The sequence below is a fragment of the Emydura macquarii genome, unplaced genomic scaffold, assembly GCF_026122565.2.
Source record: "Emydura macquarii macquarii isolate MOO-44397 ecotype Brisbane River unplaced genomic scaffold, CSIRO-AGI_Emac_v2 contig_3470, whole genome shotgun sequence".
In the NCBI taxonomy this organism is placed as follows: domain Eukaryota; kingdom Metazoa; phylum Chordata; order Testudines; family Chelidae; genus Emydura; species Emydura macquarii.
In genome coordinates this window covers 9,211,834-9,239,680 of record NW_027133607.1, presented here as the reverse complement: position 1 = coordinate 9,239,680, position 27,847 = coordinate 9,211,834, and the positions used below count along the sequence as shown (strand labels likewise).

General features: G+C 56.6%; 1 protein-coding gene across 1 annotated transcript; it reads left to right on the top strand.

Annotated features, from left to right (window-relative positions):
• Window positions 1-505: 505 nt before the first annotated feature.
• On the top strand, window positions 506-27,715 carry SMO (smoothened, frizzled class receptor). The gene is made up of 13 exons (XM_067534974.1): window positions 506-608; window positions 1,247-1,444; window positions 13,867-14,072; window positions 15,455-15,664; window positions 15,907-16,079; window positions 16,386-16,605; window positions 17,208-17,331; window positions 18,807-18,899; window positions 19,586-19,694; window positions 20,906-21,091; window positions 22,226-22,374; window positions 22,955-23,089; window positions 24,140-27,715. The coding sequence occupies exons 1-13, from the start codon at window positions 506-508 to the stop codon at window positions 24,760-24,762; spliced, it is 2,529 nt and encodes an 842-aa protein (XP_067391075.1). The 3' UTR covers window positions 24,763-27,715.
• The last annotated feature ends 132 nt before the right edge of the window (window positions 27,716-27,847 follow it).

The following is a 27,847-nucleotide window of genomic DNA, read 5'->3' as shown; positions in this document are numbered from 1 at the left end:
TAGGCCAGAGACAGTGAACTTCCAAAACCTTATGGGGAGGAGGAGCGTTAGCAGCCCCAAACTACTGCCCTAGAGCAGTGCTTGCCAACCTGTCTCCATTTGTGAACCCCTAAAAATCTTCAAATGGAGGTGCGGACCCCTTTGGAAATCTGAGACATCGTCTACGGAGCCTCTGGGGTCCACGGACACCCACTGCCCTAGAGGATCTGAACTCTGCCATCGAAAACGGGGGCTGCAGACAAAGGCTTTGCTTGGCCCAGTGCCGTTGGTCACACTAGCCCTCGGCGCAAAAGCGGTTTTCAAGCCAGGGCGCTTCCAGAACGTGGCCTTGCTTGGGCGCCTGGCTCCGCTCCCCGTTTTCTTCTGTTTAGACGGGGACGGCAGTGAATCCACCCACCCGGGGCTCCAAACCCCGATGACTCCGGCCTGCCTGGAAAGGGGGCCGGGGCCCTTTCGCCTTTCCAGTCCTAGCCGCTTCTCTGATTCTAGGCTCGTTGAACCCCACATGGCGCCCGGCGAAGGGCAGCGAGCGGAATCCGGCTCTGATGCCAAAGTGCATCGCTTGGCAGAGGACACCCTAGCTGGAACAAGAGCGCGGGCCCCTTTTTGTCCTGCCCTGGGGTCCCCACTACCCTGAGGCAGCTCCAGTTTTTCCCCCCCGGGGCTCTGCCAGCTGCAGCATCCCGTGGGCCCCCCCTGCCCACTCCGGGCAGGGCAGATCCCCGCTGTGGCTCGCTCCTTTCTGCCGCTCTCCCGCATTGTGGAGCCAGGAGAAGCGGGGAGGGGCCCGGGCCCGGCTCCCTCCATCCTGCGCATTCCTGAGAAAGGGGAAAAAAAAAAAAACCGGAGCGAGACCAACAAAGGAGGGAGGCAGGCGGGGCAGGGCAACTTTCTAGCGGGAAGGGGCGGCGGATCCGGGCCGGGGGGGGGCCCTTCTCCGCCTTCGCTCCTCCCCCCCTGCCAACTTTTTGGGGGTTTGTTTGCAAACTTTCTGCGGGTTGTTTCTGCGCGGGCCGGGCCGGGCCTGGCTCGCTGCCTGCCGCCGGGATGAGCCCGGGAGCCGGGGCCCCGCGGGGCGAGGCTGGCCGCCCTGGCCGGGAGTTGGCCGAGTCGCCCGCGGCCCCGGGGCCCGGCTGGCCCTAGGGGGGGACGGGGGAGGCATGGGCTGGGCGCGGGGCTCCCTGCTCTGCGGGCTGCTGCTCTGCCTGGGGCCGCCCGCCTGCCGCGGCCCGCCGCCACCGCCCAGCGCCTCGGCCGCCGCCACCGCCCGGGAGCCGGAGCCGGAGCCCGAGCCCGGGCCGCTGCAAGCGAGCGGCGCCCTGCGAGCCACTCCGGAGCGGCGCCTGCCTGGGCTCGGCGCTGCCCTACGCCGCCACCTCCACGCTGCTGGCCGCCGACTCGCGCTCCCAGGAGGAGGCGCACGACAAGCTGCTGCTCTGGTCCGGTGAGTGGGGCAGGGGGAGGGGTACATTGGGGGGGCAAAGCTGGGGGGGCAGGTCACTGGGGGAGGGGTACATTGGGGGGGCAAAGCAAGGGGCAGGTCGCTGGGGGAGGGGTAAATTTGGAGGGGCAAAGTAGGGGGGGCAGGTCGCTGGGGGAGGGATAAGTCAGGGGGACTAGGGGCCAAAGCACGGGGCAGGTAAATCAGGGGGGCTAGAGGCCAGTGCCATTAGGGGGCAGGATATGGGGGAGGAGCTAGTTGGGGGGGCCTGGGAGCCAATGCAGGAGGAGGGGGCAGGACATGGGGGCAAATGCAGGGGGGTGGTGCATGCAAGGTTCGGGGCCAATGGAGGGGGCAATGCAGGGGGCAGGATATGGGGTCGGGGGGGGCAAAGGCAGAAGGAGGGGGCAGGTCATGTAGGGAGCATTGGGGGTGGGTTATGGGGCGCTGGGGGAAGTGGGGGGGCCGAGGAGGAATTCAGGGGGAGCGCTGGGGGAAGAATGACACAAGTCAGCGTCGGGGCTGACTGTGGGGCCATCGTGGCTACATGCAGGGGTGCAGTAGGGCACCCCGTAGCCGGGTGGATCACTGGGCATTGGGTGGGCGAGTGCCGGTAGCAATGGAGAGAGAGGAGGCAGGGCACTTGGAGTGCAGGTCACGGCAGAGCGTCCTGCTCCTTGCGGATGTATCCCGGACTCCCCGCTGCCCTTTACCGTATATTCCCTTTGCTGCCCCGTGGAGGCGCGGCCCCCCCAGTTGTAATGCGCCCGCGGCAAGTGGCTGGGCCTGTGTAAGTGGTGAGAGCTGCCTGCTCTCTTTCGCTCAAAGGGGCAAAGCTCTGTGCTTTCGGTACTGACAACCCAGGGTTCGTTCCCCGCAGACAGCCACAGTGTGTCGTGCCCCTCGGCTCCTCCTGCGCCGTGCATCTTCCAACCGTGGATGGCACGCGGGGTGCGGCGCTCGAGGGCGCTAGGAAGTGCCGATGTGGTCAGGAAAGCAATTCCCACCCCCGGCTTCCCTGAGCAGATCCGCGCCGTTCAGCGCAAAGGGGGGAGCGCCGTTCTTTGTCTGCTAGTGCGGCGAGCGCCAGCCAAGTTCTGAGTCCCGGGCTGGCGTTTTTTTCTGCTGCTTGTCTGCCCGCAGGACTGAGCCGGTGGCAGTTTCATAGCAGCTTTGCTTTCCCCTTGTAAATCGATGCTCTTTAGTGCAACCAGGGGGACTGAGAGCAACCTATTGTCTGTAATCTAAAGCGCTAGGAGCCCGCAGTAACCAGGGACAATTCCAGAGAGCCACTTCTCCAGCCTCAATGACTTGTGATCACAGGCAGCAGCTGGTTCCCCAGAGGATAAGGGGAGAAGGAAGGGGAGGAAACTGGCCAGATACAAATGAGGGAGCTGGGGGAACTGGGTGGCTTAGGAGATGGGTAATGAGTCATTGTGTCTTTCCTTGATTCTAGGATGCCAGTTCTGAACTGGCCTGTGTCAGGAAGAACTGTAAGTTACCACCTGTGATGAGCTGGTGGTCTCAGCCCAGCTCCTAGGGAAACAAAATCAGGGTTGGTTCCCTCGTTAGAACGCCCGAGAGAGAGGCTAAAAGTTAAGTGGGCTGTGAAAGTTTCATGGGGCCGGGGGCCCGTTCCAGGGCAGGAATCAGACGTATTTGTTTGGGGACGCGAACAGGGCTGTTGCCTGGCTGAATGGAGAACTTCACTCACTGAGTCCGCCTGGCGGATTTCACCAGTGATAAAGTCACGGCTCACCAAATGAAATGCCCCTGGCGCGCCTCTTTCATTCTGAGCACCATCCTCAAAGTAGTAAATGCTGATGTGATTGCTGCTTGGCTCTGACCTTCTGGCATAGGGGCAGCCAACCTTTCCCCAGCCAACGCTTGCACTAGCAATCTGCTAGGATCTCACAGACCAAACCTGAATTGCACTAGATGGAGAGCACTGAAGCTGGCCACATCTTTAGTACCTATGTACATCCTATTGAAACTACAATGCCCAGCATGCAACGGGACCAGGAATCGGATGCAAGGGAAAGAATGTCCACAGAATGTGCTTCCTTGTTAAAGAGGAAAGCTATCCAGGGGCCACCCCGTAGGACTCAAACACCCCTGATTTAACGTATCTGAGATGGAGGAAACCAAAAGCTGCTTGCAGTGTATGAGGGTCATAAATGGCCAGCGTTTTGTCTCTGCCTGAATTCATGTCACTTTGTTACTACAGTAGAACCTCAGAGTAACGGGAGTGGAGGTTGTTGGTAACTCTGAAATGCTTGTAACTCTGAACAAAACATGATAGTTGTTCTTTCAAAAGTTTACAACTGAACCGTAACTTAATACAGCTGTGAAAGTTTACTACGCAGAAGAAAAATGTTGCTTTTAACCGTCTTAATTTAAATGAAACAAGCACAGAAACAGTTTCCTTGCCATATCAAATCTGGTTTTTAAAACGTTCCCTGTATATTTTTTTAACAATTTACGTTTAACACAGAACCGTACTGTATTTGCTTTTTTTGTTGGCTCTGCTGCTGCCTGATTGCATACTTCCGGTTCCAAATGAGGTGTGTGATTGCCAGTCAGTTTGTAACTCCCGCCGATGTTCAGAGCTCGTTAGTATAGTCTCCTTTTTGTACTGTTTGCCTGTGGACAAAGCTACCAGGAATGAGATGTAGATTGTATCTCAGGAAAAACTTCTCAACTGCAAGAACTGTCGGACAGTGGAACAAACTGCCTTGGGAAGTCGTGGAATCGCCTTCCCTGGAGGTTTTCAAAAAGAGGCTGGATAGCCATCTCTCTTGGATGGTTGAGACACAACAAATCCTGCATCTTGACAGAGGATCAGACTAGATGACCCTTGTAGTCCCTTCTCACCCTATCGGTCTCTGAATCTATGTGCTGGAGAGGTTGGTTAGTGTGATTGAATGCTTCTTTGGATGTACTCGCTGGACTCTGTATCCTAAATTAGCCTGAGTTAAAGCTCTAAGAAGGTAGAGATGCCCATGCTTGAGTCAACCAGTGGTTCCTCTGGCATGCAACGTGCTTTAGAGGAAAACAAAAAGGAACCTACAATGCATCTGTCTCTGGGGCTCAGATACCATGGTGATGGATGCGGAATAAGAACCTGACTCCGCAATATGAGTACGCTTAGAAACAAGGAATGTGGGACATAGCTGCCCAATGGGGGACTGCATCTTGGAAAGCAGTGACTCTGGAAAGGATTTGGGGTCATGGTGCAAGTTGCTCAGCATGAACTCCTAGTGCCATACTGGGGAAAAAAGGGCTGATGTGGTCCTGGGATGTATAAATGGGGCGGGGTAGGGAGTGAGTAGGAAGAGGGAGGTAATTTTACCTCTGTCTGTGGCAAAATTCTGGAACGCCACAGCCATGTCTAGTGTCCGTGGTTACACAAGGACGTTGAAAAATTGCAGTGGGTATAGAGAAGAGCCATGGAAATGATTCGAGGGCCGGCAAAAATGCCTCACGGCGAGAGACTGAAAGAGCCCAACTTATTTAGCTTATAGAGTCATAGAATCATAGAGTTGGAAGGGACCTCAGGAGGTATCTAGTCCAACCCCCTGCTCAGAGCAGGACTAACCTCAGCTAAATCATCCCAGCCAGGGCTTTGTCAAGCCGCAGCTTAAAAACCTCTAAGGATGGAGATTCCACCACCTCCCTAGGTAACCCATTCCAGTGCTTCACCACCCGCCTAGGGAAAAACTTTTTCCTAATGTCCAACCTAGACCTCCCCCCCTGCAACTTGAGACCGTTGCTCCTTGTTCTGTCATCTGCTACCACTGAGAACAGCCTAGCCCCATCCTCCCTGGAACCCCCTTTCAGGTAGTTAAAGGCTGCTATCAAATTCCCCCCTCACTCTTCTCTTTTGCAGACTAAACAAGCCCAGTTCCCTCAGCCTCTCCTCATAAGTCTTGTGCTCCAGCCCCCTCATCATTTTTGTTGCCCTCCGCTGGACTCTCTCTAACTTCTCCACATCCTTTTTGTAGTGGGGGGCCCAAAACTGGACACAATACTCCAAATGCGGCCTTACCAATGCTGAATAGAGGAGAGCAATCACTTCCCTCGATCTGCTGGCAATGCTCCTACTAATGCAGCCCAATATGCCATTAGCCTTCTTGACAACCAGGGCACACTGCTGACTCATATCCAGCTTCTCGTCCACTGTAACCCCCAGGTCCTTTTCTGCAGAACTGCAGTCCTTTATCGAAAAGAAGAGTGAGAGGTGGCTTGATTACGGTGTCTGAGGACATCCCTGGGGAGGTAATACGGATACTACAGTGGTCTTTAATAAATGGCGAATTCTCCATCTCCTGCTGTCTTCAGATCAGAACTGGAGGCCTTTCTGGAAGACCTGCTTTAGTCCAATGTAAGGTATCGGCTCAGTACCGGGGAAACAGTGAAATGTAACAGCCTGTGTTATCCAGGAGGGCGAGTTAGATCATCTAATGGCCCCTTCTGACCTTAAACTCTGTGCATCTAGGAATATAGAGCAACACGGTATCGTGGGAAGAAATGTGTTCCTGGTTCCCTCGCCTAGAGGTCAGTCCGTGGCCTGACGCATTGACAGCCCTTCCTGTGCAGCACGGGCCACGGGCGGGTTTCAACTAGTGCAAATGGTGGCTTCTCTGTAACCTGAAATCATGGTTTGAGGAGTTCGCTAACTCAGCCAGAGGCGAGGGATCTATTTCAGGAGGGGGGTGAGGTTCTCTGGCCTGCGATGTGCCGAAGGTCAGGTTAGATGTTTCCTTCTGGCCATCTCTGAGCAGGATCCATGAATCGGATTCAGCGGTTAGGCCACAAACAAGCCTCTCTGCTCACACTCGCCTCTCCTCCCCCCCGGCCAAGTTTCAGGTGGGGAAGCCTGATCTGAACTCGCCTCCCAACCTTCCCCTCTGCCTCCATGGCCAGTGGTTGCTGCAGAGCTCCTTGCTCCCTCATCTGCTCATACCCTCTGGGCCTCACCCCTCCTCCTCTGTGTTCACTTTGCCTTCTGCTGCAGCTGCTGCCTCCCCGTCCTCACCGCCAGGTCCCCGCACGGCAACACTCCTCTCCTGCGTACTGCCCTGTTCTCATCTGCCTGCCTGCCCTCCCTCCTCTTCACACCTTCTTCCAGGCCGCTCCCCTTTGGAACGCCTCCTCCTCCCGCATGAATCGCCAGGCCGCTTCCCTCTCTGTGTCCAGACCTTCCTCGGAAGCTGGTTCTGGTGCACAAGTCTATGAGGCCCAGCAGGGCTTCTTCACGCTTGCTGTTAATCAGCCAGACGCCCGCTGCATGCAGGCATGATCCTCGGCCATTGTACGGCCCTCTGCGTGCTTGCCCCTCCAAGACCGTCTGCATCTCTGGCCACTGCAAGAGAGTAGATGGTTACAGGGCAGCAGTACAGGGGGTAGAGTTAAGGCTAATGTGTAAACTGCAGCTGCATTAACGCTGCCGGCTCCCTAGGGACCACGCCCGCTTCTCTCTGAGCTGGGTAACGGTGTTCGCCAAATATCCCTGGAACCCAGAGCTCTGAAAAGCTCCGCTAACTCCGGAACGCCACCAGTGACTTCGTGCAAAAGGTTTTGTGGGCCTTAGAAATGCCAAGGGACCTTTTTCCACTCTCCCGGGAGAGACGCTGATTATTCACAGGGCAGTTTTGCCGTTCCTTGGTGGTATTCGTGGCGGGCACCCCAGGATTGGCCTGGATCAAATGGGGGCTCCAGGACCCTGCACGTGATACATCGAATGTAGCAAAACTCAGTGGTTGGGTTTGGACTAATCTAAACCTGGTGAGATGCGGAGCCGGCCGCGTTCATGCAGCGGTAGTTCCCACATTAATCTTAGCTCTGCTCGCTGGACTGCTGTTCCCCCTAGCCACTCTCTTGAAGTGGCCAGAGATGACCCCCGCTAGCCTTTTCACACACAACTTTCCAGTACAGTTCATAGACCCCTGCCAACCCTCCACATACAGACAGGAAGTAGTCACCGGAGAAGTAAGCAAGTCTGCTTCCATGCCAATACATATGAATATAGCCCAGTCTTGTCACATGGTGATATAATCTCCCGACCATCCTGGCCCATATCGGGATGGTATTGGGGGGTAGCGTGTCTCTGCCGGTATAACCTACTGAGTGAAGTTGTGAAGGGGTCCCTGATCCATTCTTAGAAGTGACTGGGGTCTGGGAAGGACTCAGACCTGTAAGAGGAGGATGGGTGAGGACAGCAGAAGCGTATCTGATACGTATCGTGTAACAAGATTGGCAGGCGCACCAATGGCGGAGTTAAACCTGCTGTCGAAACACTGGTCAGGATATACATACAAATGTTTTTAATAAACAAACAGCCTTCCCTCTGCGGCTAGCAACAGGTGAGATCGTGAACACGGAAATCATTTTAAAATGTAATTAGCGGCTCGCTCTTACGCCAGCTGCTCACCCTTGGCACTTTGCACAGATTTGATAATCAGAACAGGATAATCAGTTTCACTTCCACCTCCACTTTATAATCAACTTACAGTCAATTTCACTTCTGAGCTCTCAGGTGCTGGCATAACGCTGCTGCGTTGTCAGTTTGCAAACGCTGAAAAGGATTTTTGTTCTTAGGTGGTTCCTATTTTATTTTATTTTTTACATTTAATAAAAACACTTTAGCATTTCAGATTTTGTTTTGGTTTTTTACAAAGCCTATAAACTTGGGGTGAAATTTGACCTTGTGATGTCCCATAAACTTAGAATTGCCTAAGAATTTACTGGAGAACCCCAGGCAACGTACGTACTGACGGCAGCATATTCACCGCCATCAGATCGATTTTTGCGGTTCGACTGAGCGGCAGTGAAGATGACGCACTCACTCAATAGGGAAGTCAATCTAATAAAATCACCTCCCCAAAAAGCGTAGCGCTGTGTCAATGGGAACGCACCATCCCGTCAGTGCCGTGGAGACAGCAACGCTAAAGGGAAGTTATGAAGTCGACAGGAGTTACGCAGAGTAGCCTTTGTAACTCCTGTCAGCTGCTGCCAAATTTTGCTGGCAGTGTAGACCTGCCCTCAGAGTTACAAAGATGGGAGTTATGAACCCACCTCATTTGGAGCCAAAAGGACACAATCAGCAGCGGCAGAAACTAAAAAACAAAACCAAAAAAAAAGCAAATACACTGCACTGCTGTGTTAAATGTAAACTGTCCAAAAAATACAGGGAAAGCGTTAAAAACCAGATTTGACAAAGTAAGGAAACTGTTTCTGTGCTGAATTTAAATGGAACAAGATGGTAAAAAGCAGCATTTTTCTTCTGCATAGTAAAGTTTCAAAGCCAGTGTTCAGTTGTAAACTTTTGAAAGAAGAACCACAACATTTTGTTCAGAGTTACAGACAACCTCCTTTCCCGACATGTTCGTAGCTCTGAGGTTCTGCAGTTATGTTTAAATTCTCAACTCAAGAGTTCTGCTAAGCAGGGGCTTTGCACGCGTGCCAGCGTTAAAATCTTCATTGTGCCGTAGTGACATTTTGTTCTGTGAGAGTGGCTCAGCGGTCTTTTGAATCTTACTCTTTCGGTCTGTCTTGAAGCAGTGAGTTCCAGGGATGACCGATCTGTGGCGTGTTTCAAAGATGTGCATTTCTGGCGGACTCCAGAGGGGCTGCTGTCTTCGCCGTGAAGGCAGTTTAGTGGCCTATGTGAAATAACTTCAATATGTTGTTGGTCCTAGTCCAGTTCTTAGCGAACAGGTGTCCACGTTGCAAACCAGTGTCCCCACCGGCGGCCGACTAGCGTGTTTGCAGTCACAGCAAATACGCTATGGACTGAAGGCTGGTCTCCCAAGAAGTAATGCTACCAGCCAGCCTGTCTCAGGGAGTTGGCGATATTATCCCCACTTTTTATAGGGGGAAGTTTAAATGACTTGCTTGTGATCACACGGTGCGGCAGTGACAGAGCTGGGACACGAACCCAGCAATCCTGACACACGGGGCCGTGCTCTAAGCACTAGACCAGACTGCCCTCGCCATAAGTTGCAGTAATTCCCTACGGAGAGAGAAGGGGAAGAGGCAGCTAAGCAGAGAGGCCAGACAAAGAGGAAACGCTGCGGAGGGAACGCCTGTTTAGATGTCTTGGTGTTATGGGTACTCTGGCATTAAACATGCTCCTGTGTGTTTTTGGCTAGGCTCCTTCCCCGGCTTTGCCAGCATCTGTGTAAATTACTCACTTGTTGAGCTGAAAAAGCCCCGTTAGCAGGAGGGCAGCGGAACCAGGATAATCAAAGCAGGCCTTTCGTTAGGGAACCCTTACAAACAACCGTGGCAGGAGGAGACCGGGCCCTGCAGGTGCCGACCTCCACGACTCAGCCGCCTCCGCAGGGCTGGTTGGGAGTTTCAGTGCACCCTGGGATTTGATCCCTGATCTCAAGGGACAGGAGTGAGATACAGAATCTTACCCCCCCCCCATCCCCCCGGTCCCCAGCCCGAACGTGGCCCAGGTTAGCAGTGAACGCAAGCCGCACCCATCAGCGGGTGTAGAGACAGCAAGGAACAGCCTTGTGATCAGAGATGCTACCAAGTGAGCAGCTGTCCTGGCTCCCAGGGGCTTCAGTCCAGTCCGGCTGTAACATCCGCCCAGCAAATCTCTGGGGGATTCAGGACTGGAGGGGCTACCTGCCTTTTTCCATCTCCGGCCAGCAGGATCCTGGTTGCCTAGCATGGCAGCTGCTTTTGTGCTGCTCCTGGGGAAAGGACACCCCCTGAAATCCCCTGGGATCATCCCGGCTCAGAGTCTAGGCTACCATCCCCCCCAGGCATGGGGCCCAGTGTAGGGGAGAAGCCGTTTTACCGCTTAACTACATTTCATCTTTATTTCTTTTCTTTTTTCATAATAGGGCTTTAGCTGGCAACTAAAGTGTTAATTAGTTCATAACTGGCTGGGTGCTCTCCCCGTCTCTCTGCTCCCTGGGGCTGTGGGTTCAAATCCTGGCAGAGTCGGCTTAGCCTGGCTTCCTTCTTGGGCAGATAAATGGAGCCCTATGCAACTGTCTTGGGGAGGAGGTGTCAGTTCAAAAGCCCTGACTGTGCTGTGGGGGTGCTAAGGATCCCAGGCACTTTTCCTAAGAAGGCCGGGGGGTGTTCTCATCTTCTCCTTACTGCTGTTCTCCTCCACCCCAGAGGTGGCTGCATTCCACTGCTGCGTTATGCAGGTGCCATGTGAAGCATGTGGAGATCATTCACAATGATGCTATAAAAGGCAAAATATCAGCCCCTGGCACCGCCACTCTCATTTATCACTGTCCAGACGTCCCCATAAGCAGTTTCTCTACAGGCATCTTTACTTGCCATTCACTGTGATGTCACTGAAATCTGGAAAATGTCATAGTTAAGGCCACCAAAACAACCATGCCTAAGGGACCCGGCGCCTATATGGGACGTCCTGGGCCAAAAACCCTGCTGGAGTCAATGGGTGCAGCTCCATTGGTCATCAGTGGAATTTCAGCCCTTTCCGCCAGAAGAGAATTTGGTTAGCTGTCTCTGAAGATGTAGCGTCTTCTCCGAATCAAACCACAGCCAGTTTGGGGAGTCACCCACTGCAAACTGTGGCAACGTCTTTCATGACCTAATCATCGCACATTACTGGATGCCGGGGGCACGGAATCACAGAAATACCAGGTGGACGGGACCTGGAGAGGTCATCTAGTCCGGCCCCCTTGCACTGAGAAAGGACCATGTAAACTAGACTATCCCTGACAGGCGTTTGTCCAACCAGTTCTTAAAAACCTCCGATGACAGGGATCCGGCAAGGTCCCTAGGTAACCGGTGTGACCCGTCCATGCCCAGGGCAGCCACCTGAAAATACCAAGGTCAGGGCAGGCTGTAAAAAGAGAGCAGATTCTACCAGCACTGGTGGGTGTTACTAAAGCCAGACTTCCCAGCCAGCCACAAACTGCTGATTTCCCCACACTGGATATCAAGAAGGCAGTCCACAAATGCCCACAGCCCCCTTTACTGCATTCCAGTTCCTGGCTCCTAAATCAGCCACTAGGTCCAGTAAAGACACCAGGTACTAGAACTCTCTGCTCTTTACTAAAAAGGTTCCCTCTGACCCCAAGGGGTCAGCCACAGCACCAGACCAATATAAGTTTGGATCTTACCTAAAATACCACGCTGGCAGCCAATCCTTTAGTAACTAGAACTAAAGGTTTATTGTAAAAGAGAGAAATAAACCACGAGAGAAATGTTAAAAGATTAAAGTAAATCACAGATATACAAATGATTAAAAGTCCAGTATATCTGGTTTCTGGAAGAAATGTGGATTTGCAGCTTGTATAGTTCCCTCTGGTTCACATCCAGTACCTGGATGGGTCTGAGTCCTTCGGTTCAGTTGCAAGATGAATAGATCCAGAGGTCAGTGTGTGTCTGCAGCTGGACAGGATCATAGACAAGATGGATCCTGTGGTTTGATCTTATAAACCCCCTTCCCCGGCCATGCGGCCTGTGGACAGTCACAAGACCCAAACTGGAGTCCAGAGTCACGTGGGCCAATCCTGGTGACTCTTCAGGTGTGCTTGGGCCCCTCCCATCTGTGAGCGTCTCAATGGGCCATCAAGCAGGCTATTGTCTTGCCGCCTTTCTGTCTGGGGTGTGTCCCAGCCAGCCCAAATTGACCTACAGAAATAGCCAGACACCCATAACTTTCATTTCACATATAATACATGAACACAAGCATTAGTATCTTATCAGCATGATATATTCTTTGTAACGGTGCCTGACATGATGTACCTCACACGCATTATCACGATTCCGCCACACTGATGTCACACAATACACTAAATGCCCCCCCCACTCAAGCCAGCCCGCGTGACAACCGGCACCAGTGCTTTATCCTTAGAAAGTTTTTTCTAACATCCAGCCGAAACCTCACTGGCTGCAAACTAAGCTTCTCGTCCTAGCCTCGGTGGACATGGAGAACAGCTGATCTCTGACCTCTTCCATGTTTGAAGACTGTTCTCAGGTTCCCCCTCCGTCTTCTCTAGACTAAACACGCCCAATTCTTTCCTCAGAGGTCATCTTTTCTAAACGTCTTCCCATTTTTGTTGCTCTTCTCTGGACTTTCTCCAGTTTGTCTAATTCTTCTTTACAATGGGGCACCAGGAATTGGATGCAGTATCCCACCCGAGGCCTCACCAGTGCCCAATGGTACGGAACAATTGCCTTCCGTTTCTTACATAGGACAGCTCTCTTCGGACACCCCGGAATGACGTTTGCGTTTTCTTTGGCAAATACTGCACTGTGTGGAGCTTGATCCTTCCCCAGAACCTGGGACGTAGCCATGTCGCGTTGTGTATTGCTGCAGGCATGGCGTGTGGTCATGCCGTGAAAGAGCCTGTTGTGATGCAGACTCGCCTGTGGGGGGCAGACGGTGCATCACGGACCATTTCCTGGGTCTCCTCTTCACGTTCCCCAGCCTTAACGGCGCACGGGAACAAACTGGTTCTGCTCAGGTCTGTGGGATTTGGTTGGACTCAGCCGTGATCTCTAGTGGCCAGTGGAACATTTTTGGACAAAAAATGGCTGTTTGAGCAAAAAAAAAAAAAGACAGATTTAAAATGAAACCAGAAAAAAGTCGTTTTTTAATCCCTCCCTCCCCAAGACTCACTTGCTTATTTTCCAGCCGGCTGGAGTGGCCACTTAGACCCTCCTCCCCCAGGGCCATATTCTCTGGTGTTGCCGGGAGGCGTGGCTGCGTGCCTCGGCTCAGCCAGAATCCGCCGTGATTTCTGCACCTGATCTGCAACTCGTGCCACCCTCTGGCTTTTACTCTGAGTGCAGCGTGCTTGGCCCGGGGGGGCTTTGATCTCAGTTGGGGGGGTCTCTGGCATGATGCTAAAAATAATCATCAAAGGACTCTCCCCACGGCGTGAGTTTTCGGGTGGATTTGTGACACGGGAAATGGCTGAACTGGCTGAGAACGGAGAGTCTGTTAGCCCCGTGGTACGCAGCCACCCCACCCCAGCCGGGCAGCTACTAACTGATTGAAGGAGGTAGCGGAGGAGCGGAGGGGTGTTGTATGGACAGGCTCGCTGGGAGTTTGTTCCTTTCCTGGCACCGTTTAACAGGGCAGATCCAAAAATAAATCCTGGTTTTTCTGAATGGAGGGCAGGGGGTAACAAACTGGCTGTGTGTGTGGGTGTGCTGTTATGTGCCACTGGATGGGGTGTGTCAGCCCTAGCTGCGCCCGTGACGTGTCCTGCTATGCCCACGCGTACGCACACCGGGGTGGCCATCGGGGATTGAACTGGGAGTGTCAGCATCAAAGTGCAGGCCTTTCCCGGCTGATCTAAAGGAGTCGTTCGCTGAGCTGGAGGTGGCTGGCCGTCGTGCTCACTCGCGGCACCAAGCCAGCATGCCCTGCCCGGGGCCACGTTCCCACTGCTGCTTTCTCCTTCGGCCAGGTTTGCGGAACGCCCCTCGCTGCTGGGACGCGATCCAGCCCCTGCTCTGCGCCGTCTACATGCCCAAGTGTGAGGATGGCCAGGTGGAGCTGCCCAGCCAGACCTTGTGCCAGGCCACCCGGGGCCCCTGCACCATCGTGGAGCGCGAGCGGGGCTGGCCCGACTTCCTCCAGTGCACCACGGACCGCTTTCCCGAGGGCTGCCCGGTAAGGAGGCATCCAACACCTCACCACGGGGCCCGGTGTCTGGACGACAGAATGATCTCCCAGGCCTGTGCAGCCTGGGATGGGGGTGCCGATCCTGGCCAGGGAAACCGAACGCCCCCTGTGCCCCTTGCTGTGCCTGTTCTGCAGATAAACAAAGGCCTCTTGTTCCAGGGCTGTCAACCAGCCCCTGGGCCAGCCGTCAATTCACTAGGACAGGAAGCCCTCCAGCAAAAGCCTGGCGCTGCAGGAAATGATGTTAGTTGCTGAGTAGCTCTTCCTGCAGCACTGGTACTGAATCAGTGCCCTCCCATGGTGCTGCGGGGAGAGGTGCTGTTCTGTGCCCGGGACATACAACCAAAGTCCTCACCCGCTTTGTCGTTAAAGTTCCCGTGGCACGTCGTGCAGGACCGGGCGCGCTAGCTCCACACGTCTCTCAGATACGCTGGTGGACAGTGATCTCCTGTCTACACCCGAATCCCTCCCTGGGATCTCAGTGGCGTTATTCTGGATTCCCCTCCCTAAAAGGCCGTTGGACAGAGCTGCTGTGCTACTTTTCTCCCGCCCAGAGGAGGCTGCATTTCAGCGGTGGGCAGGAGATCCTTGTAAAGCACTTGGAGACCCTCGGGGAGGTGCAGTGTTAACGGGAGGCCTAGGGTTTTTCTGCAGCTGTTCTGGAGAGAAATCACACGCATCTCGCTTCAGAGGCACACTGATTAGGTTAGGTCCAAACCCTGTGTTTGGCGAGGGAAAGGATTTTATAAAAACTCAGCGGCCATCGAAATTTCGGGAGAGGGATTTTTAGTGAGAACAGGGAGGGTTTATTGATTGGCACTTTGTGAGGGTCCCGGCACTGGCACAGAACTGCAATAAGACTGGCTTTTGTCTAGCTCTGAGCAACTGACAGGGGGTCATCCCTAATCACCACGGCACTCAGAGCTTCTGTGTCGGCCCCGCGCCAGCCCTCCTCCCATGTGCCTTCCCCATGCGGCATTAAAGGACGACGCCCGCGTCCTGAAAGATGAAATGCTTCCATGCCATGTGGAGTTAGCGCAGAGGCCCACAGAAAGCATGGCTGGGTAGAATCCTAAACCCATCGAAATCGACGACGATTTCAGTGGGGCCAGGATTTCACCCCATGGATTCAGTGTCACCCCCTCCCTGGGTGTGTGTTATAATCCCTGGCTGAGGCAGGGATGGTAAGTACTTCCCCCAAGGGCATAGACGTTGTGAGTGGCAGATCTTGGACTAAGAACCCAGGAGTCCTGGTTCCCAGCCCTTGGCCTGGCTCGTCCTCTCACAAGCAGAGCCCCTTCGAGGCCCGTCGCGATCCCTTTGGTTTCTTCTCTGACCCCTCCCCTTGTTTCCCCATCGCCCCGCCCCAGAACGAGGTGCAGAACCTCAAGTTCAACAGCTCGGGCCGCTGCGAGGCGCCGCTGGTGCAGACGGACAACCCCAAGAGCTGGTACGAGGACGTGGAAGGCTGCGGGATCCAGTGCCAGAACCCCCTCTTCACAGAGCACGAGCACCGCGACATGCACGTTTACATCGCCGCCTTCAGCTCCGTCACCATCTTCTGCACCTTCTTCACCCTGGTGAGCGGAGCTGTCCTGAGCGCCGGGGGTGGGGGGCGGCTGGTGACTGATCTCGGAGGAGGGCATTGGGTGCCGGCCATCCTGGGAGCTGGTGCATCGGGGGGGCAGGGTGAAATCCGCATTGGCATGGAGCACCCCCTTGGCTGCTCTCAGCTCCGGGGCTGAGTAGTGAGGGCCAGGAGTGGGTGATGCACATATGCCCCTGGCCCATCTGCCGGCTCCTCTCTCTCCACCCCCCGCAGGCCACGTTTGTTGCCGACTGGAAGAACTCAAACCGCTACCCGGCCGTCATCCTCTTCTACGTCAACGCCTGCTTCTTCCTGGGCAGCATCGGCTGGCTGGCGCAGTTCATGGACGGGGCCCGCGGCGAGATCGTGTGCCGAGCCGACGGCACCATGCGACTGGGAGAGCCGACGTAGGTGCCTCCCACCCCCGGCGGGCAGACCCCCTCCTGTTCTGTTGGCCTCGATGTGGCTCGTCTCCTGCTTGAGCGGGCGGGCAGGGAGCAGTGAGGCACCAGTCCCAGCAGAGGTGGCCTGGGAAGCGATGGAGTTGGGCCGGCGGGAATGGGGTCCGGGCTGGGGCTCTAGGCTCCAACCGGACGGAAAGCCCCGTAAGCCGGTGACATCCGGCAGGCTGCAAGGTGCTCTGTTGGGGGGCGGGGGGGAGAAGGGATGCTCCCCGGCGGGGTGAATGACGCCCCCGTCCCGCCTCCCCCCAGCTCCAACGAGACGCTCTCCTGCGTGATCATCTTCATCATCGTCTACTACTCGCTGATGTCGGGCGTGATCTGGTTCGTCATGCTGACCTATGCCTGGCATGCCTCTTTCAAGGCGCTGGGCACCACCTACCAGCCGCTGCTGGGCAAGACCTCCTACTTCCACCTGGTCACCTGGTCCGTCCCCTTCGTCCTCACCGTCACCATCCTGGCCGTCGCCCAGGTACGGGGCAGCTGGCGCCGGGAGCTCTGCGGCCCAGCTACAGAAATGAAGGACTCCGGCCCCTGAGGGAGACAGGAGAGTGGGATACACCCCATCCCTCCAGGTCTGAAGGGATGATCCCCTCTCAGTGCCCCAGGGAAAGGGGGAAGCCCCTGTGATCCCACCACTCTGCCCTGGGGGTGATCGGTTTCACCCTGCATTGGTGGGCAAGAACCACCCCAGCTCTGGTGGGGCTCCGCATTTCCCAGCCCCTCCCCACTTCATGCCTTCCCTGCACTGATGGACTCCTCTGTCTCCCCGCCCGTGCTCCTTAAGGATGTACCCAGGCTGCTTGAACAGAGCCTCCGTCTCTGCCTCACCCCCTCCCCAGCAAGCACTGATGCCAGGGTCATCTGCCGTACAGCCGGGTGGGTACCAGCTTCACCCTGTTAAAGGGACAACACGGCCCCTAGATAGGCAGCCCCTTCTCGTGAGATTTCCTGCCGAGTCCCCAGGCTGGGGAGGCTCCGAGAAGCTTCCTGATTCTCTCCCCAGCCTCCCAAGAGCTTTCGGGTCTGCTCACGCGGGGGAAAGGCTGACACGGCTGCCTCTGCCCCCGCCAGGTGGACGGAGACTCCGTCAGCGGCATCTGCTTTGTGGGATACAAGAACTACCGCTACCGCGCCGGCTTCGTCCTGGCTCCCATCGGCCTGGTGCTGATCGTGGGAGGCTATTTCCTGATCCGAGGTGGGTGTTGAGAACCCAGCGGGGTTTGGTCTTGGGACCTTCAAGATAAAAGCAGGAAACTGTCATCTGAACCAAAGGAGCCCATCCCGCAGCTGGGGGAGATGATATCTTTTATTGGACCAACTTTTCCCGGTGAGAGAGGCAAGCTTGTGAACTAATTGCTCTGTCTGGTCGGGGAAAGGTCCCTAGCCAGGTCTGCAGGGCACCTGTACTTCGATATAACTACGTCACTGCGGGGTGTGAAAAATCCACACCCCTGAGCCACGCCGCTAGAACGACCTTACCCCCCGGTGCAGGCAGCCTCTCGCAGAGGTGGCCTTTCGCCCCCATGGTCGTGGTGGGGGCATTGTTTGTGGGAGAAACCCAACAATCCCTCCGCTCTCAAATAAAAGACAAAAATGCCCTGTCCCCGTGGCCAACACTTCACCGTGTGATCACTCCCTAGCCGACCTCCCAGGCCCCACCCTCGAAGGAAACCTGCATGTTTCCAGTTCAATTCGTAACTTTACTAGACAGTGAAAAATCCTGGTCTTAAGCCATAAAACCAGTGTCTTTATTATTACAACTAGGAACCACCCCCACACCCTTTTTTTGTCCTTTAACTACAGGGATATTAACAAGCTACTTCACCTGGAATGGTCCCTCACAATAGGAGCTAATTACTTATGGTCAAATGTCTGTCCAGTCTCGTATTTAGCTGTGACGCTCTCAGTACCTTTCCCAGACCTGAAGCAGACTCTGTGTAACTCGTCTCTCTCGCCAACAGAAGTTGAGCCAATAAAAATGATCACCTCCCCCCACCTTGTCTCTCTAATATCCTGGGACTGACACAGCTCCAGCAGCGCTGCCTGCAATCCTCTAGCTGGCAGCTGTAGTGGACTGTTACCCTCTTATGTGGACCAGCCACTAGAGGGAGACACAGAAACTATATTGTAATGTGGGCGATGCGTGCCAGGACTTCCCTTGCCCCAGGGGGAAGTGAGGACTCTGGGTCACAGCTGGACAGGAAGACGCTACCCTGAACCCTGCTGGTTTTTGGGTGCAGGCTGGGATAAACTCTCCCGCTCAGTGCAGAGGGGGCTCTTGTAGTTCATTGAATGGCCAGGAGCCAGGATGCAGAAAACCAGCCAGGTGCAGCCCATCACCCTCCCTGACCCCTGCACAGCTGTCTGCGTCTGGCACTGGAGCAGCCCACGGGAGGGTCTGGGGGTCTGTCCCCCAGCAACATCCTAGTGGAGAGCTGACCAGCCTTCCGCTTGGCTGAGTCCCCTGAGATCACACTGCCAGCGAAGACGCTGGAGGCTGTGTCTGTGCTTGAGCCCGGCTCACCCTCCCTGCTCCGTCTCGCCAGGGCTCCAGAGGGAGGCCGCTTCGGGCAATCCCTGGGTCTCTTCCCTGGCTGTGTGGTCGAGCAGCTCCGGTCCCAGCCCCTCTCCCCCGGCTGACATGTCTGTCTTGCTGTCCGTTCACCCTAGGTGTCATGACTTTGTTCTCCATCAAAAGCAACCACCCCGGCCTGCTGAGCGAGAAAGCGGCCAGCAAAATCAACGAGACCATGCTGAGGCTGGGTAAGCGGGACGGGTTTGGGTTCGGCTTGTGGTGATCTCGCACGTCCCAGAGGGCCAGCCTTGGGTAGGAGCCTCCTGGGGAAACCCTGCAGCAGGCTGTGGGGCTGGCCCAGGAGAAGATGCAGGGAGGGATACGCAGGTCTCGCTACCGGGACTGTCTCCTTTGAGACCATAGTGAATATGGGCCTGGCCTGGGGCTGCCCTCCTTCAGATAAGGCATGAAAGCAAGATCCTGAGTATTGGAGCCTGTGCCGCTCTACCCCGTTAACACAGGTTTCCTGGCCAAACTCCAGGCTGAGCGTGGGCATTTGGCCTCCTTCAGATTCCCTGTGAAAGTTGGCTGGGTTATTTCTTTCTGGTCCTAAACTGTTGTGCTGTGTTGCTGTTAATCAGCCGCCCTGGTCCTCCCCAGAGGTGGCTGCATCACACTGCTGGGTCACATGACCTCCATATGGACGATACCTAAAGCTCGTAGGGATGCAAGGTGTGCCAGAAGTGGATGCAGCTGATATTCACGAGGATCCCATCAGAGGCGCGGAAGGAGTCTGCACCCTGGTGTGACCCCGCACTTCACTTTCCCTGGATCGTTGTGTTTCCATCAGGGCTTCTCTTTGGCCGGTCACCTGCTGCATCCTGGGCTCCCAGCCCTAGGGCCGTGGGAATAACCCTGCCGTGCTTCCTTGCAGGCATCTTTGGCTTCCTGGCCTTCGGCTTTGTGTTCATCACCTTCGGCTGCCACTTCTATGACTTCTTCAACCAGGCCGAGTGGGAGCGGAGCTTCCGGGAGTACGTCCTGTAAGTAGGGACCGGCCTCGCCCCCCGCTTGGCCCTGGAATGATGCCCCCGGCTCCTAATGCCGTGGGAATGACAATCCCCGGGGGATCCTACGGCTGGTCCCAGTGCCACTCCTGACGGGTCCCGTGACGTGTCCCCCCCCCTCCCCTCCCGCAATCTGGCCTGGTGTGTAGCTGTGTCACCCCAATTCCTCACTCCTGAGCCCTGACTCACTCTGCTTTGCTGTGTGAACCACCCACCCCTGGGTCGGCCCACGCCCAGCCTCCTGCGAGTAATCGGTCCCTGACCTAGTGAAGGAGCGCAATGGCTAGCCACTCATGGGATAGACCCCCAGCAAACACCCCCAGTCCCAGGTGCAACCCCGGGAACTGCCGTCTTGCAGGGTTCAATGCTGCACCCTGCACCCTCATGTACATTTGTCCGTCAGTTTATCAAATACATTGATATGCACCAGCTCTGTCCCTCCAAGTGAAGTCTCTGCACACACTCAGTCCAGGTGCACGGCTTTAGATAAAACTAACAGGTGAGTTTATTGACAACAGCAAGATTTTCAGTACTCATAAGTCAGATTAATATGAATCAAGGGTTGGATCACGATTAACTAAAAGGTGATTCGCATGCTAAACTAAACTTAGTATTTCGGTAGCTTTTCAGTCTGTGATGTTGCTTACCCATGGGTTGGCTGAGATGCCTCCTGCAGCCAGGCCCTCCCCCACCCCCCTGCCACGGACAGGCGTCAAGGTCCTTGACGTTGCTTGGAAGATAGATTCCAGGGGAGAGCCCCGAGACAAAGATGCTTCTCTTAACAAGTTTCCTCGACCCTGCCCCGGGGTCAGGTGATCGGCCATGTCCGGCAATGGGTGTGATTTCTTCCACTGGAGCCAAAGTGTGCCGGGAGCGTTCCAGAAACACCTGCTGTGAGACACGTCGCATCAGACTGTACGCCGTGACGCTGTCAGGGTGAACAGGAATGTTACACATACAGGTGCACATGGGGTACAGCGTGTCACAGCGGGGTCTGGGCAGGTCCGCTCAGGCCATGCATGGGCCCTGGCCGAGCCACTAGGCTCAATGAAACGGGAACAGGGCCGGGAGGCCAGGGGATGGGAGATTGCCCCCCCCTCCATCCCCTGGCTCCCCGTTACCCGTGTCAGGGTGGGTTTTCGCCCCTCTCCTTCGTGCTGCCGCCATGCGCCACGTCTCCGCCGCAGGTGCGAAGCCAACGTGTCGATCGCCATCCAGACCAACAAGCCGCTGCCCAACTGCGAGATCAAGAACCGGCCCAGCCTGCTGGTGGAGAAGATCAACCTCTTCGCCATGTTCGGGACCGGCATTTCCATGAGCACCTGGGTGTGGACCAAAGCCACCCTCCTCATCTGGAAGCGCACCTGGTGCAGGTGGGAGCGGCCCCGAGCTGCTGGGGTCTCGGGGCCACGCGTCCTCTCAGGCTCCGCTGGGGGGACCGCATGCCCCCCAGGTCCGGAGCTGGCCTGTGTAGTGACCCATGTGCGACAAATTCGCTGGGTCTCAGCCGGTTGCTAGGGGATGAGTTCCCGGCGGAGAGGCAAAGAGTGGTACGTGTCAGAGAGGGTCAGGCCTAGTGGTTGGAGCAGCGGCAGTCAGGCCTAGTGGTTGGTGCGGGGCTGGGAACGAGGCTGGAGTCAGAGCAGGCTGTGACCTGTGGCGTCTGTCCCCACCCTCAGGCAGGGCAGAGTTCGCGGCTGGGCTCCCCGGGCAGCCCTAGCCACGGCCCGTCTGGCTCGGGAATGAAGCACGTCTGCGGTGGGGGGGAGGGAAGCTTGTGGGGCCGGCGCCGCCCCCGGCGTATCTTGAGGTGGCTCCAGAGAGGACGTCGCTTTCTCCGGCTGCCCGTCCAGCTCCTCTCCCAGCCCCAGAGGCCCATTAAGGAGGCGGGCGGAGGGAGATCCCCGGCCGGAGCAGGGTGGCGGGTAAAGTCCATGGTGCAGTTTCTCCCTTCCCGTCAGCTGCGCAGGGAGCCCTCCGGAGCCGTGCGAGGCTGGTGGCGCGGGCGTCTATCGCAGCGTTGGGGGGGCGAAGCGCAGGGCGCTCGCGTGTGTCCAGCCCACGGCTGCGGGCGGGCTGCCATGTGTCCTCCAAAAAGGGTTGGTGCGGAGGGCTCGGGGCTTCTGGAGCGTGGCAGGGCAATCCTGCGGCTGGGGACCAGCCCTCCGGAAATGCATTTCGCAGCCACCTTTCAGCCCCGTCCCCCAGGCCAGAGTCGGGGGCAGGCACCTGGGAGCCGTGGAGAATCCAGCCCTTGATGCCAGCGTGTTGGCCCCCCGGGTGCAAAGAGGGGGTGTCTGGGGAAGGGGCGGGACACCAGGTCCTTTTGAAGGATGGTTGAGGGAGACAGACAGACAGACATGGCTTCCTGGCTCAACAGGAGAGGGGGCAGCCCAGGCACGCCTCAGCCCCACGCCGGAGGGATCTCCTAAACTCTGCTAGAGCGGATCAGTGCCATGCCCTGCCCTCCCATGCTGAGCCAGTTCCCCCCCACCCCTGCCCCACAGGTTGACCGGCCAGGCCGACAACGAGCCCAAGAGGATAAAGAAAAGCAAGATGATCGCCAAGGCCTTCTCCAAGCGGAAGGAGCTGCTCTGCAACCCGGAGCAGGAGCTGTCATTCAGCGTGCACACTGTCTCGCACGACGGGCCCGTGGGTACGTCCCTGGGGCAGGAGAGGCCGTGGGAATCACGCCCCGCCGCCCTGGGGCTAGGTCCCCTCTTCGGGGGCGGGTTTGGGCAAGCGAGAGGTTTGCAGCTCCCCCGCGGCTGGGGAATCTGGGGGAGGGGGAGCGGATGCGGCTGCGTTCCCAAGTTTGTTGTGGGGCAAGTGGGACGTGGGTCTCGGCGAGGCTCTGCCCTGGCGGGCTGGTCTCATGCCACGACAGCCCAGGGCAGCAGAAGCTGGGGTACCTCCGCATCCCTCATCCCTACTGGGCAGAAGGGAAACTGAGGCAGAGGGCGGCTAAGTGACTTGCCTACGGTCACCCAGGAAGTCTGTGTCAGAGCAGGGAACTGGACCCAGATGTGCCCTAACCACTGGATGCAGGGTAATAACCTCTGTGAGAGGGTTGGGTCCATCTTGGGGACATCGCGTGGGAATGGGAGGGGCCCGCTGGTTGCCGCGGGAACGCAGGGTGTTGGATTCGGAACAGACTGCTTGTGAGACGGCCGGGGGGTGGGGGGGCCGGAGATTGGGGCAGGTTCTGAGCGTTTCCTCTGTGGCTTTCGTCCCAGCTGGGTTGGCTTTCGACATCAATGAGCCCTCGGCCGACGTGTCCTCGGCCTGGGCCCAGCACGTCACCAAGATGGTTGCCAGGAGAGGGGCCATCCTGCCGCAGGACATCTCCGTCACGCCCGGGGCGAGTCCCGGTGAGTCCCTCGGAAAGCGCTGGGGGGCAGAGGAGACGGGCGGGCCGGGAGGTAATGGCCCCGAGCGCTTCTGCGCGATGTAATCCGGGCGCCAGAAGCGCCCTGTGTAGCGGGTGCTGCTTGGACCCCCAGCGAGAGAGTCCCTGAAATCTCGCTATTCGAAGGACGGGTCGAGAACGTAGGAACAGCCGCGCTGTGTCAGACCAATGGGCCGTCTAGCCCCGTGTCGTTTTCCAGCAGTGACTGGTGCCAAGTGCTTCAGGGGGAAGGAACAGAACAGAGCAATAGTTGAGACCCATCCCCTGTCGTCCACTTCCCAGCTGCTGGCAGTTGGGAAACTGAGGCACAAAGCAGCAGTGACTTGTCCAAGGTCCACAGAGTCAGAAATCGAATGCAGATCTCCTTACCCGCCAGGCCAGCTCTGCTCCCTGCTTCCGGATGGGAAGCGCTGGACTGGGAGTCAAGAGACTTTGGTGCTTCTCCTCGTGCTGACACTAACCTGCTGCGTGACCGGGGGCAAGTCACTTCTCCACGCTGTGCCTCCATTTCCCCAGCTGTAAAATGGGAGTGACGATAACCGCCCACCCTCTGTTCAAGTGCTGGGAGACGGTAGATGCAAGGCGTGAAATCACGGGGCTAGAAGAGGGATTGTGCCACCGCCACGGAAATGCAGCCACTTCTGGGGTGGAACGTGGCAGCTGTTTAACGGGCTCACGGTGCAGGAGAGGCAGGGGAAAAGATTGCTGTGTGGAACCAGGGGAAATGTAAATCTGTGAATTGGAATTTGGCTGAGATGCTACGCATTGGAATAACCCGGGGTTAAAAATGCTGTCCGAGATCCCAAACAACCTCTCTGCTCAGGGCTGAGCCTTGGGAAGCCCAGGGCTGGGATAGCAGGGGGCTTGATTGAGGAGCGTGGGGAGCTGTTGGGTGGGCGAGGGAAGCTCAGAGCTGGAATAACAGAGGGGCTGCGGGTCTGGGCTGGGTCTGCACGTGCCGGCCCCCTGCCCTGCTGTCTCTCACCCCGTCTCCCCTCTCTCGTGCCCCCAGTGCCGCCGGACGACAGGGCGAGTCTGTGGGCGGTGGACGCCGAGGTCTCGCCCGAGCTGGAGAAGAGAGCCAACCGCAAGAAGAAGCGGAGGAGGAAGAAGAAGGAAGTCTGCCCGCTGGGGCCCGCGCCCGAGATCTGCAACGTGGGCTCTTTCAGCCCCCCGGCCCCCAGCGCCGTCCCGCGCCTGCCCAAACTGCCGAGGCAGACGTGCCTGGTCTCCAACCCCAGGGAGTCTCAGCTTGGGGAAGAAGCGCTGCCCCCCGGCTCCTACCCCGGACTCAGGGTCTCCCAGCACGAAGGCTTCTTCCCCCAGGGACCCCGGGTCAGCCCGGCCAGCTACAGGAAACACGACGCCTTCCATCTGATCAACAACCCCTTCTGCCCTGAGAACGGGCCCTGGGAAGATCCGGCCCGCGGGAGCAGCGCGAGGTGCTTCCTGGCGCACCGGCAGCACGGCGGCTCGTGGCGGCACCACGCCGCGGGCCTAGGTCCCAGCGTCCTGCCCGGCGGGAACGTCCCCTGCGGGCCGAGGACTCAAGGCAGAAGGGCTGGCTTAGCCCCCCTCCACTCCCAGATAAACCTCATGGCTGCCGAGCTGCTGGATGCTGATTCAGATTTTTAGGCCAGTAGGATCCCAGGCCCTTTCCGCTGCCTGGAGACGCCCCAGAGATTCCCGGCAGGCTCAGCCACCTGCTGGGGAGACTTGATAAGGACTAGTCTGCAGATCCCCCCACGTACGGACGCGGGTTCAAAACTCCAGGTTCTGACTCGGTACGGCTTTCGCTCAGCGGCGGGTTCTTCTCTGACGCAAACCTTGCTGCTTCCTCGGGAGCTTGTGGCCGCTTTTGAATTCCTTCCACCTCCTGGGTTTTTCAGGCTCCTTCCCGCTGATCTTTCCACCTGAAACATTCGACCCGTGTCCTGCCTGCGGGCTGCTGATCTTCCTCTCCTCCTCACGCGTGGGTGGCAGCTGCACGTGGCTTGCCAGGGATTCTTATTTATTGCTCTGCCAGGGGATGAAATGAAACCGAACGGCTGTTTCCCGGGGATGCCCCCGGAGGCCGGGCTCCTGCCTGGATTGTGGGATGGATCCAGGATGTCACAGCTCCCAGATGGAGTCACGGATCGTTCCGTTCTTCACCCTGCGGTGTGGAGATTTTTGAGAACTCCCACCCGCAGCCCGCCCCCAACTGGGTGCTGCGTTTGCTCCCCAGTCTACGACTAGGGGTTGATGGTAATGAGCCTTGGAGAAGGAAGTAACGTCCTTCGATGGCCGGGTGTCGGTACAGGGAGGAGCTTCTCCTCCCTCCAGAGGCAGAGATCAGATCACGTGGCTTCCTTATCCCAGGAGCTTCCCGCTGTCCTGTGAACCACGCCGGGGGTGGTGAGGGGCCTGGGACCATCGCGCTGACACTGGGATGAAAGGAAGGTGCTGGCAGCTCTGGTGGACGGCGGGAGGGTTTATGGAGGGGTCTGCCTGTTCAACTTGCCGAAGCGTTGGAGTTGTGTCCCTCCCGTTCGCTGTTGCCCCGAGAGGTGGAGAGTTTGTCCTAGGAGGGGCAGTGTGTGTAACATGTCGTCACCTGTGTCCTCAGCGATGCAGCCGCATCGAATAGGTCCCCGTACACCTGGGGGTGGGGATGCGTTACCCAGCCCCATGATGAAAAGGACAGACGTGAGCTGCTGGAGCTTCTTGTGCTCCATGCAGCTTGGCGTGGCGCTCAGGAAGCAGTGCATGCTGAGATTTGTAGTCCCCTGCGTGCTGGGATTTGTAGACTCCCACCTGCTAACATCTCTATTAATGCCCCTGTTGGAGATCCTCCGGGCTCAGAACCAGTTCAGAACAAGCTCTGCCTTCCCCTTGGAAGAGTCTGTCCCTGTGCGGGGAGGAAGTTATCCTTAGTGCTAGGTGGACCCTGCCCGGCTAGATGCTACGTAGTGGGTTTAAATATTTCTGTTGTCGCTGGGTTGTTTTTTTGTAATGTGTCTCTGTGTAATACACAGAGCCGTTTAACGGTGTCGGAGGCCATAAAGCAGGGATGTCCCCACTAGAAATCCCTTCTAGCAGAGCATCATGTTGCCTACCTGGGGCCGGCTCTTGCTTATTGTGCTTTTCTGTATGGAATAGAAAACGTAATGCTCTTCCCACGCCCAAAATGTGCACCCTTCTAAGGCTGTGCTCGCTGTTCGGCCTCCCGTCCTGCCAGCGTGTCTCCCCTGAAGTCAGCGGAGTTGCTACAGATTGAAACTGCCGTAACTGAGAACCGAATGAGGACTTCCATCTGCATCAGGCAGGACAAGCCGGGATTGTCACCGGGGTCCCCTTGCCAAAGCCGCCCCCTCGGAGGATGTATTCTTGCTGGGGGCGTTATTCCTCCTGGCTCCCAGCATCCCACACGGTAGGGAAGCGGCTTTTGATTGGCTGACAGCGACGGCCGAGAGCAGCTGGGCTACAAACCGGAGCAGCTGGCCTGAGGCGAAGCGGAAGCAGCGGTGCTGGCTGTTGCTGTTGGGAGATGAAGCGAGAAGGCCTTTGCTGGAGGGAACGTGTTCCCCGAGCCGGGGCGTGTGCAGAGCAAACAGAGCTTCTCTTTTGGTGAACTTCTGCCCTCCGAACCCGGCCCGGTGGTCAGAATCCCCTTTTACTCAAGAGTTGGTGGTTAAACGGGGCGTGTGTCGTGACTGTTCTCACAATAAGGGGCGGAGCCTCTCACCTGCAAATCTTGTCCTCGTCTGACTCTGCGTAAGGGGCAGAGGCTCGCAAGACCCAATCCCGCCTCTTGGGTGCGAGGGGCGGAGACGTGCTGGTGCTAACCCCTCCCCTCGTGAGGATCTCCTCGTGGCATTTCTGGGTCTCTTCCCATGGCAGGGGCTGAGCTGAAAAGTCCGGCTGAAGATCTGAAGTTTGCCGGGGAGGGGTCTGCTTCTTCAGCCCTGTCCCTGCTTCCTCACCAGACTCCCAGCCCGGCGCTGCAGGAGCAAGGGGTTTGGAGACACATCCGAGTGTCCTTGGGTTTTCCTGATCCTAATTATCTCAGTGAAGGCTCTGTGCTGCAAACCGGAGCGCGGCATACCAGTGCTGCACGTACACCTGCTGCCGAGTGGGTCTCTCCAGATCATATAATGCCCAGGAAAAATGCAGCTGCTTTAAGCTGGAATGAAGGGGTAAATGAATGAGAACATGGGAATTCTGGAACGTAGGAAGGCCGGTTCAGACCTGCAGTGCATCCAGTTCAGGATCAGGTCTCGGACGGTGGCGAGTACCTAATGTTTGGAAGAAGGTGTAAAACTCCCCCTGGTGATCAGTTATGGAAGAATATGCCCTTCAGAGAGGTTTCTTTCCAGACCCTGTCCGTGTACAGCAGGCTAATAAATCCTAAGGCATGAGGTTTCATATCCTTTCTAATGCGTTTTCTATCCGTTCGGTGTTTATTATTCATGTAAATGTCTAAACTTTTATTGAATCCTGCTAACTCCTGGTCTCGATACCCAGTGACAGCAAGTTCCGCAGGTTAGTTTTTCTGTCTAAAAGAAAAAAAAATCCTTTTATCAGTATTAAATTTGCTATGTTTCCATTTCATTGTCTGCCTCCTTATTCGTACGTACTGAAAAATAATCCAGCGCCGCCTGATGGAGAAAAGCTTGGTGGTTCTTTTTTTTTAAAGACCCAGATATTATAAAGCCCAGAAATCCAGTCCAGAATTCCA